Raw genomic sequence first — 16,798 nt, forward strand, 5'->3', positions numbered from 1 at the left:
TCTTGTCAGGGAAAAATATGAATGGATCCAATATTCATCCTGTAGGAGACAGACAGAAACTGAGATAAAATACAGGAACTCCCAGACACAGTAGATGTAGATGTAGCGATAGAAAGTAGATGTGATAATAGAAAGATGATTCCCTTATTGAAAACACAGATCGTGGCAAACTATCTAGAAAAGTCCCTGCAGATACTTTATGATGATTTAAATAATGTTTTCTTTCACTGATTCAAAAAATTCCCAAAAGACTCAGGTTAGAAAATATTCAGATGTGTTTAAGCAAATACATAACTCCATCTCCATTCAACAGAGCATGAAGACATTATTTGAAAGGCAATTAATTGTGTTGTATGGGTAAATTACCATGAGGAGTGTAAATTCTCTGTAAGCTATTCCCTGGAAATTATGTCCATGTTGCTCCCCTAGGGTAGTTCATTTCTCTGATATCTATTAGAGGTATAAACAGAAGTACTTAGGATTTTCTGAAATAAATAAATTTAATATCGTAAATTGAAAATTGAAGACCAAAATTTGCCTTCTTAATTCTTTACAGTGGTATTCAGGTTCTGAAAGAACATAAGAATGGCCACAAAGTATTTGTGCACTTATACAAACCTTTTTCAAAAGGGATGACAGTAAATACTCTTTCCCCAAATATCTTCACAGCTTCTAAAAATTAACATTTAGGGGAATTCCTGAGGCCTGCATTCCAAAATTTTATTTAAGAAATTCTACTGATCTTACCTTATACAAAATACAGTACAGGTTGAGGGATGACCTGCTGGAGAGGAGCTCTGCAGAGAGGGACCTGGGTGTCCTGCTGGATGACAGGTTGGGCATGATCCAGCAGTGTGCCCTTGTGACCAAAAAGGCCAATGACATACTGGGGTGTATTAAAAAGAGCGTGACCAAGGGAGGTGATCCTCCCCCTCTACTCTGCCCTGGTAAGGTCTTATCTGGAGTCCTGTGCCCAGTTCTGGGCTGCCCAGTACAAAAAAAAAGACAGGGATCTCTTGGAAAAAGTCCAGTGGAGGGCTACAAAGATGGTGAAGGGCCTGGAGCATCTCCCCTATGAAGAAAGGCTAAGTTAACTGGTTCTGTTTAGCTTTGAGAAAAGAAGACTAAGAGTGGACCTGATCCAGGTCTATAAATATCAAAGTGGCATGGCCAGACTCTTTTCAGCAGTGTGTGGAAACAGGACAAAGGGCAACGGCCAGAAACTGGAGCATAGGAAGTTCTGCATGAATGTGTGCAAGAACTTCTTTACGGTGAGGGTGACGGAGCACTGGAACAGGCTGCCCTGGGGGGTTGTGGAGTCTCCTTCTCTGGAGATATTCAAGACCCTCCTGGACGCCTACCTGTGCAACCTGGTGTAGGGAACCTGCTTTGGGAGAGGGGTTGGACTCAGTGATCTCTGGTGGTCCCTTCCAACCCCTATGATTCTGTGATTCTGTGAAAATATCTAAACTTTATTTGCATTTACTCATAATTTAAAGCCCATTTAACTTTCAGTTAAAAAAATCTGCAAAGAATCTGTGACATGCTGGAGGAAAAATAAAAGTACCATGCAACATGGGAAAGCAGTTGCAGGCATGGTGGCTGTGTGACTCCTCCATTAACTACAAAAGCACCAGTTACCCTCACAAGAATTAAGACAGGAGAAATGTCACCTATTTTTGTTATTATTGCAGTGATTGATATAGCTAGCAGCAGAAATAATTTTGTAAAATGGGTTCCTTTAATAATAACCATAAATCTTCTTGTACATACTGAAAAAATACAAAAATAACAGCTACAAGGAGTGAAGAATTTTTAATGTACTTTGTAAGGACTTCAGACAAACAAACTTTCTAGAATTAGAGCACTATAGCACATAAGGAAAATGCAAGGTCAGATGCTATTCTGGATATGTTCTCATCTAAGAACAACTATGAAATACATGGAGTGCGCAGTCACTCACTTGCATCTAATCATCATTTTGTTATTCTGAGACATAAATGTAGTGAAACAGATCTTCTAGAGGCGATCCAAGAGATATCGCTACATTAATGTACATTAATTATTTCATAGTTATTTCCCAGGAACATATAGACTAAGTTTCATTTGAGTCTAGAAACCACTCAAGAATTATGATTTTCTGGACACTGTCATTTTAGTACTTTCTTTGCTAAATGGGATTAGAGGTATATTTTGCTGAATAGTGACAGCTAGTGAGTTAGACTATGTTACACAGACCAGCATAGAGATTACAGCTATGTCACAGTTTCTTCACTTCAATAGGAACCTGCTGTTTGGTCAGACCCACGCTGAAGCAGATATGCGAGATGGTCTATCAGATCACCTATTGCTGTTGCTTTATAAGGGCAGAACACTGCTTTTCCAAGCTGGGTAGTATGCATCATAATACGGTACAGCAATACCATTTTCTTATGTAGCATGTAAGAAACAAAAACAAAACAATCACTGATTCTCACGTTGATTATCAGTCAATTAGCAAAGAAGCAACATTCTAATTCTGGTTTATGATCACTGAACTGAAAGCAGAAGACCATACTGTGCTGAACTCCTGTAAACTGAAGTTCAAACTTTTCTCAGTGGGGATTTTTCTTCAAAACTTAACAGTACGGTCCAAGCATTACAATACAATCAACAGATTCTCATGAAAATGGGAAACTTCAGATAATATGATACAAAAGTAGATAATAAAGGGGAGGAAGACAAGGCCAAAAATATTTTCAAAGAGTTTCCAGAACAAACAAAATTTATTGGCTCAATTCACATATAAAAATGTTACCCCACAGTTTGGTTTTCCCAAGAGTGCATTTAGATATATAGCAATATATTTTTGCATTTACCTGGAAGAAGGAAGCAAGCTTTGGATAGCAGTGATGAATACGAGAACAATAAATGCACATACCAAGTTTGATTTGAATACTTCATCTCGCATTTGAGAATACTAGAATAAAAGAAAAAAGAAAAAATGAAGTAAGTTAGTTGTTAACTCATGTAGTGATTTCATAAAGGTTATCAAGAAAAGTCCCTGTGAAGTTGCTTTACTAACTTATACTTTTTCCAGTATATTTGCATAAAAGGAACAAACATGTATTAGAAGCTTGCGCTACTGTGTAGAATATTAAATACATAATTGCTTCGCCAAAGGAATTGTGGGTTCCTGAGGGCAAACACTATAGTCAGCTGTGACTGTCTGCATGAATTGTATTACAGAGGTGTCTTTGTGCTTGACAGATTGATGCCATTCTGTTTTCTTTTTTACTTAAAAACAAAACAAAACAAAACAAAAAAACAACCACAAACCAACAAACCCAGTTTTGGACATTCTATGACTTGGATGTGGGTCATTATCTTTGCATGTGAACATATCCAGAGGCTATACAAAAACATAATGTTGGCATTCTTCTTGGAAAAAAAATAAATAAATAAATAAAAATGAGAGTATTATTATGTAAAAGATCATCTGAATAGCTTTATTATTCTCATTTATTCAGAAAGAAATTGTACAGCATATCAGACCATTGAATATGCTAGCAGGATCCATTTTACAGAGGTTACCAAGAAATGGATTAACAGATACACCAGCCAGTCACAGTGGATCAGTTTAGGTGGATATGTTGCCTGAATTCTCATCCGGTATTCAACACTGCTAATTCAACAAAACTCTAATCAATTACAGTAGATGAAGATTAGTCCTAAGATGTATTTGTCCCAGAGTGATGATACTAAGTTTTCTCCAGTTAATAAAATCTCCTTCCATAGGGGCCTGCTCCATTCATTTTACTTTCTCTGAACAATAACTCATTTTCATTTAATCTTTTGTTGTTTTGCAGAAGCTGACAGTTANAAAGAAGAACCACCTATGAGAATCTTTCTTTGGGAATTTGAAAATAAAGCAAACTATGGTTATAAGTGTAATAATTGAAAGTGTAATAATTGAGAAAAATCAACTGTGTCAGGAACATGCATTGAAAGAATTCAGCAATAAATGACTGCATTTTACTACTAAATTGCTCTTGAAGGAAAATCCTGTCTAGATTTAGGCTATAAACATTAAAGAATCATGGAATCATTTGAGTAGGAAGGGGCATTTAAAGTTCTTCTAGATCAACTCCCCTGCAATGAACAGGAACATCTACATCTATATGGACAAACTCAAGATTCCGAAAATAGGGAAAAGGCTTTTCCCTTCCTTACTCCCATTTGATTTGAGTAACTGATGTGTTTATCTGTTGGTTCCTTTCATTTTGGATCTTCCTCTGCCATGATTATACCCTATGTATGCTGTTGTCAGAAACAGCAACACTTTGACATGATTTTTGATGGTGCTCACAGGCAACTCCATTTCATTTTGCTGCTGAATGCACAGAGGTACTGACCTCTATTTCATGTGCAGGGAAAGAGAACTGCATCAGTCTGCTTAATGGACTATTTATTTATTTATTTATTTATTTATTTATTTAGTGGCACATTAAAAATCAAAGGCAAAAAGAAAGACATGTTTCTTAAAATATAACAGGAAATTCCAATTATTCCTTAGGGAAATTATGGACAATGAATTGAATGAAATACAAACATGGAATTGCCTGCTGCTGTGTCAAGCATCATCTCAAAGACACGAATGCTGTGGTCTAATCAGTAAGACTGATGTGATGAGAAATTGTTAGCATCTCTAAGGCAGTACAAACACCAATGACAAACACAGCACTTTTCTAGCAGCCAATCCCCTAATGGCTTGGAGAAGTCATTAAGGATAGATTAAGTTTCAAGATTCTTCCAGAAGTATGGGGAGACATGTGGCCAGCTGGAGCCATTTGGGACTGCAGGAAGAATCATAATGACAGCTACAAAATTTGTAGCTACAGTGTCCCACTGATCTAACACACACTGGTGTGACTTGATCATGGTACAGAGGAGACTCATTGTGCGTCCCTTGGGACTTGAGCTCTTTTCCTTGAGTTCTGAATTGTTGGGTGGCACTGTCTAGCTATGGCCACCCAGCTAGCTAAAATTAAGCTCAAATAATGAAGGCCAAGGTTCCTCCACTGGGTAATGCCAATATTTTTTCTAGAATTTCTTGGAAAGAGGTGATGCTGGAAATGCAATGGTCTTCATACATTCACCTAGATATTCTGTGCGCTGGAGAGGAAGACGGTTGGCATTATGTTCACTGCTGATCTTCTAAGTGAAAGGGAATATAATGGTTTTATTTTTAATTTTTTTTTTCTGTGGAGCAATGGGAAATCTCCTGCAGCTTCTGCTTAGCAAGGACATAAGATGGAAACTCAAGGCTGGAGAAGAGATGGATGAACTTCCGAGGAGACTAAAGAGTAGATACATGTTCTACTGATAATCAATAACAGAAAAGAAGATGATCAAGAGACTCAGAATTTGACAGGTGTTTCTTGCACAGATGCCTGGGAAGCAACTGGAAGTTTCTGGGTGTAATACAGAATACAAGAAGTGAGAGGTTTGTTTCACAGTTATTGAATTTCTCAGACACCTGAAATTCTGATACTGAGAAATTAACATATTTAGGAACTCAGATACTGAGATCTAATTTTGACATGAGGAAACCTGTACTGTGAAAGACCTTTTGATGTTTTCTGTGTGCTCATCTCACTGAAAATACACAGACTCTTCGCCTCTAAGATCAGAATGGTTTATGATAGTAATACACATACACAGAAAGGCCTAGAATATGTTTATACAGATCTTTATACTGGAAACCTTCCTTAACAAAAACCCTTCCAGAATGCTAATCACCTTGCTCCATTACTATTGCTTATCCTCTCTGAAAGTACATATTACTGATGTTTCCAAGTAGTTGCTACTAAGGTAGAACATCTCAATGATATCTTTTAATTTTTGGAAATCATGTAAAGTATTATCTGATTTTCCTTATAAGCCATTACATGTTTAAAAACCCTCACTGTTCTTTTTGTGCTACCATTAGAAATACTCTCTAGTGATATCTTTTTCCCACTGTCTGCCTACATCCTATTTGTGAAAATAACCTCTAGCAAAACTGAGAGTAAATTAGTCTCTAAATGAGACATCAAATGCTAATGAGTAAAATAAAGATTAGTAATGACTAGTCCATTTGAGGAAAGGATCTGTACAGTACACCAGATGAAGATCTTGCATAAAACCTCTGAAGAATGTATTCTTAAAAATATTACTGACGAAATAATACAAATATTGCAACAGAGAGATAACCCAGTCAGCAATGTAATCGTTGCTGCTTGTTGTGGAATCTACATTTATCCTATCACCAAAGTAGACTTAAGTTAAATGAGATAAGAGAGGAGTGGGAAGATGTACCACTGACTCAAACTACTGTGATATACCAGTGAGTTAAACTATTGCAAACTAGGAGCTGTGATAGCTCCCATACTGGTCTGGGCATGCTGTTTCCAGATATTCTTTACCTTATGAAACCTCAAAAGAAGTAACTCAGCACTTTTAGTACTACTGTCAATCTGCTGTCTGCAATCTCTTGATTGAATTGAATGAATAATAATAATATCAAATAAACAACCAAAAATCCAAAACCAAAAATCCAACAAGACAGACAATTGAAAAAGCTAGAAGTCCAGGATGACATCTGAAATCCATTTAAGGTACCCAAAAGGAATTCTGATCACAGTGCGTGGTAGTCCTGTTACTTATGCAGGAGGAAAAAATACGGGTTATTGCTCACATGTCTACTCACTTCTCTGTGGTTTCAGGTACAGAGCATTAACACAATCCCAACTGAACACAGTTCCTGTAACAATGCTTGATAGCAAGATCAGCTATGAGTAGAAGTTGTTCTATGTACTGAATAGCTGCAAAGTCTGTGGTGAGAGGTATTTTTAAGTAAAGAAGTAAATATCAGGCAAGTACCAGTGCTGCATGGGAGTGTGATGGCTAAATGTGAGGAAAAGAAGCTCCTTTATTTCAAAGTTACCTCTGAACAACAGCTGCCACTGCACTGAACTGAAAGTAACTGGCAGCAAATGGAAACAGCAGTGTGAGATGGGAGACCAATAGACTTAATTCTGTCTATTTGCTTAGTAACACTGCAGGGAACAGCTCAAGATGTTGATGTAGAAGGTCATGATAAGCAGTTGCAAAATGTCAGTGACTAGAAGAAAGCATAATTCCAGACTGAATTAGGGGTTAGAGGCGGGGGGAAGAGGGGGGAGGGCTTCTAGTCTAAGTTTTTAGTTTTGTTTCCTGAATGGGCAGGAGGAGAAAAGGAAGAAGTGACATGAGTACAAGGCAACATGGAGTAAATAGCTTCTGCAAGATAACATTTCTCCCAGTTGTTTTTTTTGTTTGTTTGTTTTGTTTTGTTTTGTTTTGTTCTGTTTTTCATGATTACCTGCATATAATAATTTAATACTAAGGCCAGCAGTAAATTGTGAAAGTTTCATTGCTAAAGCATCTGTAATTAATACCTAGACTAAGAGGAAAGAGAAGGGTGTTTTCCACATTGTCCCACAAGATGATGCCTATAATGAAGAGTACATTGTCATTCATCATTCCTTAATCCATATAATCTCTTTGCTTCCTGGTGCTTTCCACATCCTTCTTTGAGTGTGCCCATGGTGTCTTTGCACTCAACACAAACAAGAAGGTTCCTGGCTGGCAGCTCTCCAACAGTTGGAGGTAGATAGATGAGAGCAAATAGAAGTGTTGACAATAAAAATACATATACATTCCCATTCTGTGCTAAGAACAATCTACTTTAGAGGGTTCAGCCCACTGTACAGAAAGGAACTGTGTTCGTTTTCCTGCATTTTCTGTTTGGTCCAGGCACCTAAAGAAATACTGAATGAAAGCACCATTTTCCAGCCCTTGCAACATATGTTGGTGTCAGAAATGTTACACTGCAAAGAAAACTATCAAAACTGATAAAATACTTTTTGTCATCAGGAAGTAAGTGTGAAGTTTGTTGTTACTGACTCTTTTGGTCTTGCTAAGAAGAGTGGCGTTTCAGCTGCAGCCTTTTATTTCACTGTTCATGAGATCTGGGTTCCTGTCAGCTTTGTATGAGAACTCCACTGGAAGAAATATCTTCATACCTTTTCTTGCAGCACTGATGGCTTTTGGGGATTCTACCTTGTGTCTCAGTATCACAAAAATACTTAGAGGAAATCATACTTTTTCCTTTTTTTAAGAAAATATTTCTCCTTATATGGGTTTGCTTTTAAAATAAGAGCTTCAGTGCATTTCAGGAAGATTTTTTCTTTTCCAGTGGTTTTCATAAAGCTCTGACCATTAATCCCAACCTGAGGACTAGTTTCCCATAAGTCAAGTAAAAGAGTCTGTTTTCTGGTGAAAATGAATATAGTGAAGGAGGTTTTCAGGTGTGCAATTAAATATTTTTCTTTTCTCTTTAGTCTAATTTCACATCCTAATATAGACCTTTCATTGCTGCATTTCAGTGGCACGAAAGGCAACAAAATCATCTGAGATATACCTTTCCCATCCCATTCTGTGTTGGCATTCTGCATTTAAAAATCTTCCATTGCTTTGCCCTTTTTTATTTAATATGTATATATGTGTATGGATTAAAATGGAAATTAGTGGGATCTCACTGCTGCTGAGAAGCAGCAAAACCAGAAACAATGTTTACCTCTTGAAAGTAGATTTTAAAGAAGGGATGTTTGCCACAAGGAATTTACAGACTAATTTTGACTTCAAATGGCATGGCATAGCAGCTGACATTGTGTAGATCAGATGGATTCTACCAGTAAAGGAAAGGCACATATTTATATAAATATATAGAGATAATGAATAGAGGTGTCATTTTATTAATAACTCGCTCACTGTTTGTGCCAAAGCAATTTATTATAGGAAAGGATTAATTTGATAGGAAAGGGCTTGTACTAGGCAGAAATGAAATTCAGCAAATGGCTTCTGTTTTCAGAAGAGTTTGCTCAGTGTAGGCATTTTCCAAAAATTAAATGTGATCATTGTAGGGCTGTCACACCTGCATCATGACATTGCCCATTATGGCCTCTAGCTCAGCCCCACCTTCTGAAAACTGAAACAAAATAAAAGAAGAACAAAACCAGAACAGAAACAATGCAAGCTAGAACCTAGATCTTCTCTACTTCAGTGGACATTTATTACAATTTGAGCAGCAAGTAATGCAGCTAGCAAGACTCAGCTACCTTATGCTCCAGGCTGGAGTCTTTAAACATCAGTGAAAAAGGCTTGATATGCTCTCTTCTCAATTTATCGCCACTCCGTAAGTCGATGGTGTGCTCTATTCGCTTGTTAATTTCCTCGGGCCCAGACTGGACATGCAAAGCTTGTGCAAGATGGTTTGGAAGCAGATTTATTGAATTTCTTGTTAGGGCAGCCAGAGTCTAGGGGAAAGCACATGCAAACAGAATAAACCTGCTGGTCCCCTTGGGTTAAGAAATGCAATGTTTTAGTTCATGTTGCATTGCAAACCATTACAGCATTCCATGCAATTTATTCAATGAAATCTATAGAATTGTAAAATAATGTCTGTTCCACTAAACACATACAGTACATTACAGGAAGTGCTTTAATGTCCTGTTTTATACAGGTTGGCAGGTCTGCTGCTGTACTGAATGCTAGGAATACAATCTCCTTTCCAGATTCCACTATATAATTATCAGAGCACGAATGAGAGGAGTACACACCAAAATCACAACACAGTATCCACGTCAATGGTGTGTTTTCACAACTCAGAATGGAAGCTACAGAAACAGAAGTCACAAATAAAATGACAATAATAATGTTTTTCTTGTCTTAATCTTACATTTACTGGATGTGTGTAGTTAAGGAACAGATCAACTAGGCAGGAGTAAAGAAGTCTGCATTCATGATTGCTTCAGCTTGGGTTTTCAGATAATGTGCTCTTCTTCACTACTGATATATTTCAGCCAGTCGATATTACAGTTAAGCTATAAGTTTGAATAAACATAATTCACTTTATTTTAAAAATATGATCCTGTTTCTTTAATCCCTTCGATATTTCATTGACAAATAAAAAAAAAAAAAAAAAAAAAAAAAAAAAAAGAAAAGAAAAGAAAAGAAAAGAAAAGAAAAAAAAAACCAAGAAAAGTCTCTTGCACAGCTTTGCGAACAAAAGCAAGTCAAGATAGTACAAAGGATATTTCACCTTCAGGAAAGTGGTAGAATCTGCTTTCATAAAAATGGCTTTATCTATTTTTATGTTACGATTTCATGACACAAACTACATGAAAGAGCAGGCTAATGGGAAAACAAAGTCTATTACCTGTGATACTCCCAAGCATTAAGAAAAGCTAATGAATGTAAAGCATATAAACCTTCATACATCACAGCACAAGACAGGAACTGTGAACATGAAATATACTTCTGCTTTAAAAAAATATCTTTTTGGGAAAAAAAAAGCAAGGAACCTTTTCCTGTATTGAACTTTATCTTTTTATACTAGTTTTTCAGATATATTAGTCTTGGAGTTAAGTTGGTAGCAACAAGGTTGCAGCAAAATCCCAGGGAAACAATCAATTGACTCAATACTGTGCGCTTACATATTAAGGCACTGTTTTAGTTTAGGTATTTTTATCTTTTTTAAACTGGGCATTACAAGAAAGTTATTATTATCAGTTTGTGGGGATGAAATCTCACAAAAGAGATTGAAATAGCTGTTAAAAAACAAGATAGCATTAGATCCTGTTATGTGTATTAACTGATATCTCCATGGATAGTGAGCATGGAGAAGGTCCTTAATGTTTTAGTTGAGTATTATGTATTATTCACAGAAAGGGAATGTTCTCAATTCATTTGAGAAAGTGACTATGTTTTCTTCAAATTGCATTTTAGAATTTGATTACTGTGAAGAACTGTCTTTCTGCTGAATGTATGAACTGGTTTAGAATTTGTAATGGATAGATATGGCACAATGTCAAGAGTATTGCAACAGTCGTTAGTATTGGTGCAAAAATGGACTCTGAAATTGTAATTATTTTCAGAGTGGAATAAGAAAAAATTTATCTGAGTTTAGCAAGGTCTCTCCCTTACTCAAGCACACACATGTAAGACAATTGCTTTACAGTAAATCCTATTAAAATAAAGCAAAATGTTATGCAAATTATTGGCCAAGTATATGTTCTAACCACATTTTTTTTCTGGTATGATCTCCCATTCATCATTTTTTTTATTAAGATTCTCATTTGCCTCACAGAAGGAAGTTTGGTTCAGTGCTCATTTGAGCCTTTCTGATATTGAGAATAACTATTAAGTTCAATACAGGAACATAAACAAGGATCTTTTAGGCAAAAGCCTTGCTAAACTTGAAGCTGAATATAAAAAATAGAATGAATTAAAAGCAGCAAACAAACAGAAAAATCCACCCAACATCAAAAATATTCTACAGACATTTTAAAAAAAGGTTTTTGCTTCCTTTCAATAACGCTTTCTTGTAACAAGTCCAATCATCCTGATTTCAGCAATAAGGAACATTTGTAATCAGTGATATTTATAAAACTCTTGGCAGGATTTACATTTGTTTTTCATCATTTATCAAACTCCAGATCTTCCAAGGAAATAGGGAAATACAAGCTTAGATGCTTAAAAAACAGGGGAAAGGTAGGATTTTGTTCTGGAAGAAGACGTCAGTAAAATTCAAAGAATTGCAGATTCCAAGAATCCTTAGAGTTGGAAGAGACGTCTGAAGGCCATCCAGTCCAACTCTCCTGCAGTGAACAGGGACATGCACAACTAAATCAGGCTGGCCAAGGCCTTATCCAGCCTCACTTTGAAAGTTTCCAGGGATGGAGCATCTACCACATCTCTGGGTAACCTCTTCCAGTGCCTCACTACTCGCACTGTAAAAGACTTTTCCCTTATATCTAATCTAAATCTACCCTCTTTAAGCTTTATATCTTTTCCCCTTGTTCTGTCACCACGGACCTTGTTAAAGAGTCTATCTCCTCTTTCCTATAGCTCCTCATTAAATTTTCAAAGGCTGCTCTCAGGTCTTTCCAGAGCCTTCTCCAGGATGGACAGCCTCAGCTTTTTCAGCCTGCCCTTGTAGGAAGGATGTTCAACCCCTTGGATCATTTTTGTGTCCCTCCTCTGAATGCACTCCAACAGATCTATTTCCCTCCTGTACTGCAAATTCCACATCTGAATTCAGTACTTCAGATGAGTCCTTAACAGTACAGGGTGATCATCTCCCTCAAACTGCTGGCAACACTTCTTTTGATGCAGCCCACAATTTGGTTGGTTTTCTGGGCTGCAAGGGTACATTGCTGGCTCATGCCCAGTTTCCCATCCACCAGTACGCTCAGGTATTGTTTTTGGAAAGACTGCAGTCAATCTTTTCATCCTCCAGCTTGGATTGGTACTGAGGGTAGCCTCGGCTCTGGTGCAGGATCTTGTACTTAGATTTGTTGAACCTCATGAGGTAAACCTAGGCCCACTGCTCAAGCCTGTCTAGGTCTCTCTGAATGGCGTCCCATTCATCTTGTGTGTCAACTGCACAGGTGTTTAGTGTTCCAGCTTCTATTACTGACCATATGTGTTCTGGATACTTTCAGTTGGTCAGTAATGCGCAGCTGTTGTCAGCTAAGATGACTTACAGCATCCTGGGAAAGTATCTAGAGAGAGCCAAGAGATGTGACATAGATCTTACAGAAGCCCCATGCACTGTTGGTCCAGTTAGGAGGTCAGCTGGGGTTTACTAAGATTTCTCAAACTGCAATCGGTAGCCACACTTAAGAAACTGTATGAAGCTCCTATTCAATACAGTGCTGGAGCATTCAGTTGTTTCAGCATGGGTGATTCACAGTACACAAGATGTCACAGAGTCTCTTCCTGGTTTTAGCAGATAGTCCAGATGACCACAGGTCTTTCACAGGTGCCTCATTTAACAGAGCATGTGGGTTTTTCACACATCCTAGAACATCATGTATAACATCAGACCCTTATACTTGGGAACTGAGCTCTATGGGAGGTTAGCACCTGAGACAGCCAGTAGGCAAAAGTGTAGGTGCCTTGGCTTTGAACCAAATTTCATCCTGCTATTTATTCATGTTTGCTGTCTGGGCACTTTTTTAAATCCAGTTTTTCTGATAACTGCTGTGTTATCACTATAATATTCTTACCCAAGACACAGATATTTAAATTTACTTCTGACTGTTTCATGTCATTACAATCTCATTGTGGCCTCCAGTCTGACATCTGGTCACCATATTTTGCTTTTAGCTACTTCTTCTGTAAGGTGCATAAAATGATTCAAATCCACTGTCTTAACATAGAATAACTTATCTCTCTAACTTTCTTTGCTTTAGAAGAGAAACCCAAACACCTGTATCAATAACAGAAAGTTCCATCCATGTTAAGCATGAGATGAATTTCAAAGTAAACACTTGTATCCTAAGCTTAACTCAAAACCAGAGCTAAGGGTTATGTTTATAACTGTTAAATGTAATATTACAGCTTTTATTAATATCTATGATTCTGTTCATAAAGAGTGGTTATTCTCTTCCTCACTCACATCAAGACACCTTCAATTCAGTGACTTAGGCTGCCCATGCAAAATGAAATTGAGGTAAAGAATATACATTGCAGTGAATCTGAACTGGGGCAAGAGAGCTCAAAAGAGTGTCTGCCATTTCAAATTCTTCCAAGATACAAGTACAGCTTCAAGTGAGTATGGTTGCTCAGATTTTGTTGTAACTCGGAGCAGGCAAAGAATTCTTTTAAGTTCTGTCAGTAGTTACTCAGACGCACAGAGTGATATTGTTGTGTTGCTGTTATTTAGATTCTCAACATCTACTTCAACCGGTAACTTTTATTAAACACTTATCTTTGTTTAAGGCTGACATTTCTCTGGAAAAAAAAGTTATGTATCCTTGTAAAATTTAAACATCTGATCTGAATTTTGATTTGAAATACCTTATTTGTGAGCAATAATGCCTATTTTCTCAACTTTAAAATTGAAAATTGCATAATAATTGAAGTATACATGGAATAGCAGATTATTTATATTTTTTTTCTGTGCCCACCCAGCAGCTACTGGAAAACTGTGTAATACAAAATTCTATTTACTTCAAGTATAAAATCAAATTCTATTCCATTCTCTCTTAAGAAAAAAAAAGGAGAAACAGTTCTGGAAATAGATCATTTGCTGCCAAAAGACAAATATCTGGTGTAAGACAACAGCTTGGTTACACCTATTTCAATAATCTTCATGAACTTATAAATCATTAAGTGAGAGGTTTTTTTTTAAGAAAAGAACAAAAAAAAAAAAAATAGAAACGATAGATCTGTATTTTACTCCTCTTTGTTGTTAGCATCAAGGTCAGGTTTAGCTGAAAAAATGAACAATGGAATGACAGCCTATTCTCTGTAGATCTTTTAGAGTACAGAAATTGGAATGTTTTAAAGGGAAAGAAGAACAAAGAGAGAGACATCAGAAGAGGCACAGCAGCATGCACTCATACCTCTATTCCTAATGAAATGAGAATATATAGAAAGAGATACAGATAATAGTAGAAGGCAGTGTACATACAGATACACAGATGTACAGAACATATATAAAACAAGTGTTTTATATCACAGCAAACTACACCATGCTCCAATCCAATTTGAAGAGATGCAGATACCACCATGGACCGTTTGATTGTGAAAACTTATGATTTCAGAGCAGATTTACAAGAGGTAGAAAATAGTTGAGAAAGAAAGACCTCCACACAACAACACTTGAAGTTCAACAGACAATGAAGACAGGTAAGATTAAGGATGTGCAGCAGAAGAAAGAATGTATTGTGTCATCACAGATCACTCAGAAAAAATGGAATATAACTGCAGCTGACCTTGTTTCATAAAGAATCATCAATCTTTCAAGTGCAGTGTAAATAGAGGTGTCTGAGGGCATTTTAACCTTTCCTGCTTTATTTACTCTATGTAAACAGACTTCACAAGCAAATTCTATGACTGTATAGGTATTGCTGTTTCCTGATGTGCTAGTAGTACAGTACTTTTGGGGAAGATCTGATGAAGAAGTGTGTTAGTTGTTTCATATTTATATTAAGCCACTCATGACTTTAGCCTCTAATTCATTTCTTCGTTTACCTTAAAATCAGCATTTAAGTTGTATATACGTATATATATATATATTTAGAGGAGGAGAAGAGTAGAGTGAAATGGAGAGGAGGGGAGAAGAGGGAGAAGAGAGGAGAAGAAGACAGAACAGACACAGTATTTTTACAAGGTATTTTACTTTTTAACTCTTTTCTTTCCCTCAAATATCAATAAATTATACTATGTTGTTTCCTCTGGCAGGAAGTCCACTCATACCTTTTGCCTTGATGGTAGTGCATTGATGCTATGCAATGAGATACACACTTCAACTAGAGTGTCCCAGATAGTTACACTAAATTTATATTTAATTTATGTCTTTAAGGACTGGTGCAATTAAAACTACTCTGTGTAGTATTTAATTTGAGCTGGGAAATAAAACTGAGAAGAAAGAAAATGCCTGGGCCCCTGGCATTTCCCCAGTTTGGATGCATGATTTATTTCTGCCCAGAAAAGATTTGTTTAATCATCTGCTTTTACAGTATGCATTAGAGAAAAGGTTAAAGATGAATTTGTTTTCTCTGAGGCTTCCATTATTGAAATGCATTCAAGCATGCATTCATACTACATGACATTAAAGGAAGTTTGACTTACGTTCTGTTTTCCCACTATGTTATCGAATGGAAGTTCAGGGCTCCATGATCCTTCGGTAAATGTTGCCCCACTGTTTCTCCTGTCGGAGGAGCTGACAGCCTCTTTCACAATATCTTCAGGCAAAGTCAAGAGACTCTCCTCAGGTTGTTTAATTAAGTAAGTCTCAATGTTATGTTTCCTCAAGAATTCATTGCGTTCCTTGCCATGCCCTTCTTCAACTTTATAATCCCCATTGAGGCAGTCCAGAGTGGCTTTGGAGATGTGGATTCTCCTGCATGAGTGAAATAAGTAGTAGCAAATACTGATTGCGCTCTAGTATATATTGGTAGCAAGGAGTTTTATGAACTCTGATTCATGTTAACATGATAGATAAATAGATTTATTTCTGTTGTATTTGATGATTTATATCATGAAAATGAAATAGTGTATTCAAGAAACATGACTTGGGGGCAAATGCTGTCTTGTTTTCACCAACAGGATCTCAGGAATGCATGAGTTCCCATCACAGGAAAAACTCTTTGATATTAATATCTGATGCCTAGTTTAACAAGAGATTTTTCTGGGTAAAATATGATTGAATAAGTGAATTCAGATAGCCACTTCAGGTAGATACAGTTAAGAAATAATATGGTGTGTATCAGAGCAGTTTGTGCAAAGGCTCCTTAATTTCATTCTGTTAGCTGAGGTATCATATAGTATTTAAATTAGTAACCTGATTATATCAGACATGAATTAGCGAATAGTTACACAAACTAAGTCAGTAGTAAGCAAGTGAGATGATAATTTCTAATTAGAGTTAATGGTGTTAAAAAGCTTTTGCAAAAGTAAATATAACAAATCAAAGAGATGACATATAAAGATCTCAAATTATGCAGAAGTATGAGTGTCTTTAGGTATTTTCCAACCAAACTTGGAGGTGTCTGCTATTTGGAATTTCTTCACCATAGTTACGATGGCTTGAGAAGGACAGAAATAAATTCAATTACAACAAAATGGAATAGATGTTTCTTATTCCTATCTCTAATAAATCTTCAACATCCTACATGTAAGATAAATTGCAGACACCTCTGAAACACATCCAAGTGCTTAG

At 36.6% G+C, this 16,798-nt stretch overlaps 1 protein-coding gene across 2 annotated transcripts in view; it reads right to left on the reverse strand.

The window, feature by feature from the left end:
- ADCY8 (adenylate cyclase 8) overlaps positions 1 to 16,798 on the reverse strand; it is a 113,186-nt gene that overhangs the window by 27,741 nt on the left and 68,647 nt on the right. The window contains exons 7-9 of one of the 2 annotated variants that reach the window (XM_015856336.2): positions 15,709 to 15,979; positions 9,183 to 9,380; positions 2,859 to 2,959 (exon numbers count right to left, since the gene is read on the reverse strand). In XM_015856336.2, coding sequence (XP_015711822.1) covers positions 2,859 to 2,959; positions 9,183 to 9,380; positions 15,709 to 15,979 — 570 coding nt within the window. The remainder of the gene's footprint in view (positions 1 to 2,858; positions 2,960 to 9,182; positions 9,381 to 15,708; positions 15,980 to 16,798) is intronic. The other variant, XM_015856337.2, reaches the window with a different exon arrangement.

Source organism: Coturnix japonica, chromosome 2 (genome assembly GCF_001577835.2).
Source record: "Coturnix japonica isolate 7356 chromosome 2, Coturnix japonica 2.1, whole genome shotgun sequence".
In the NCBI taxonomy this organism is placed as follows: Eukaryota; Metazoa; Chordata; class Aves; order Galliformes; family Phasianidae; genus Coturnix; species Coturnix japonica.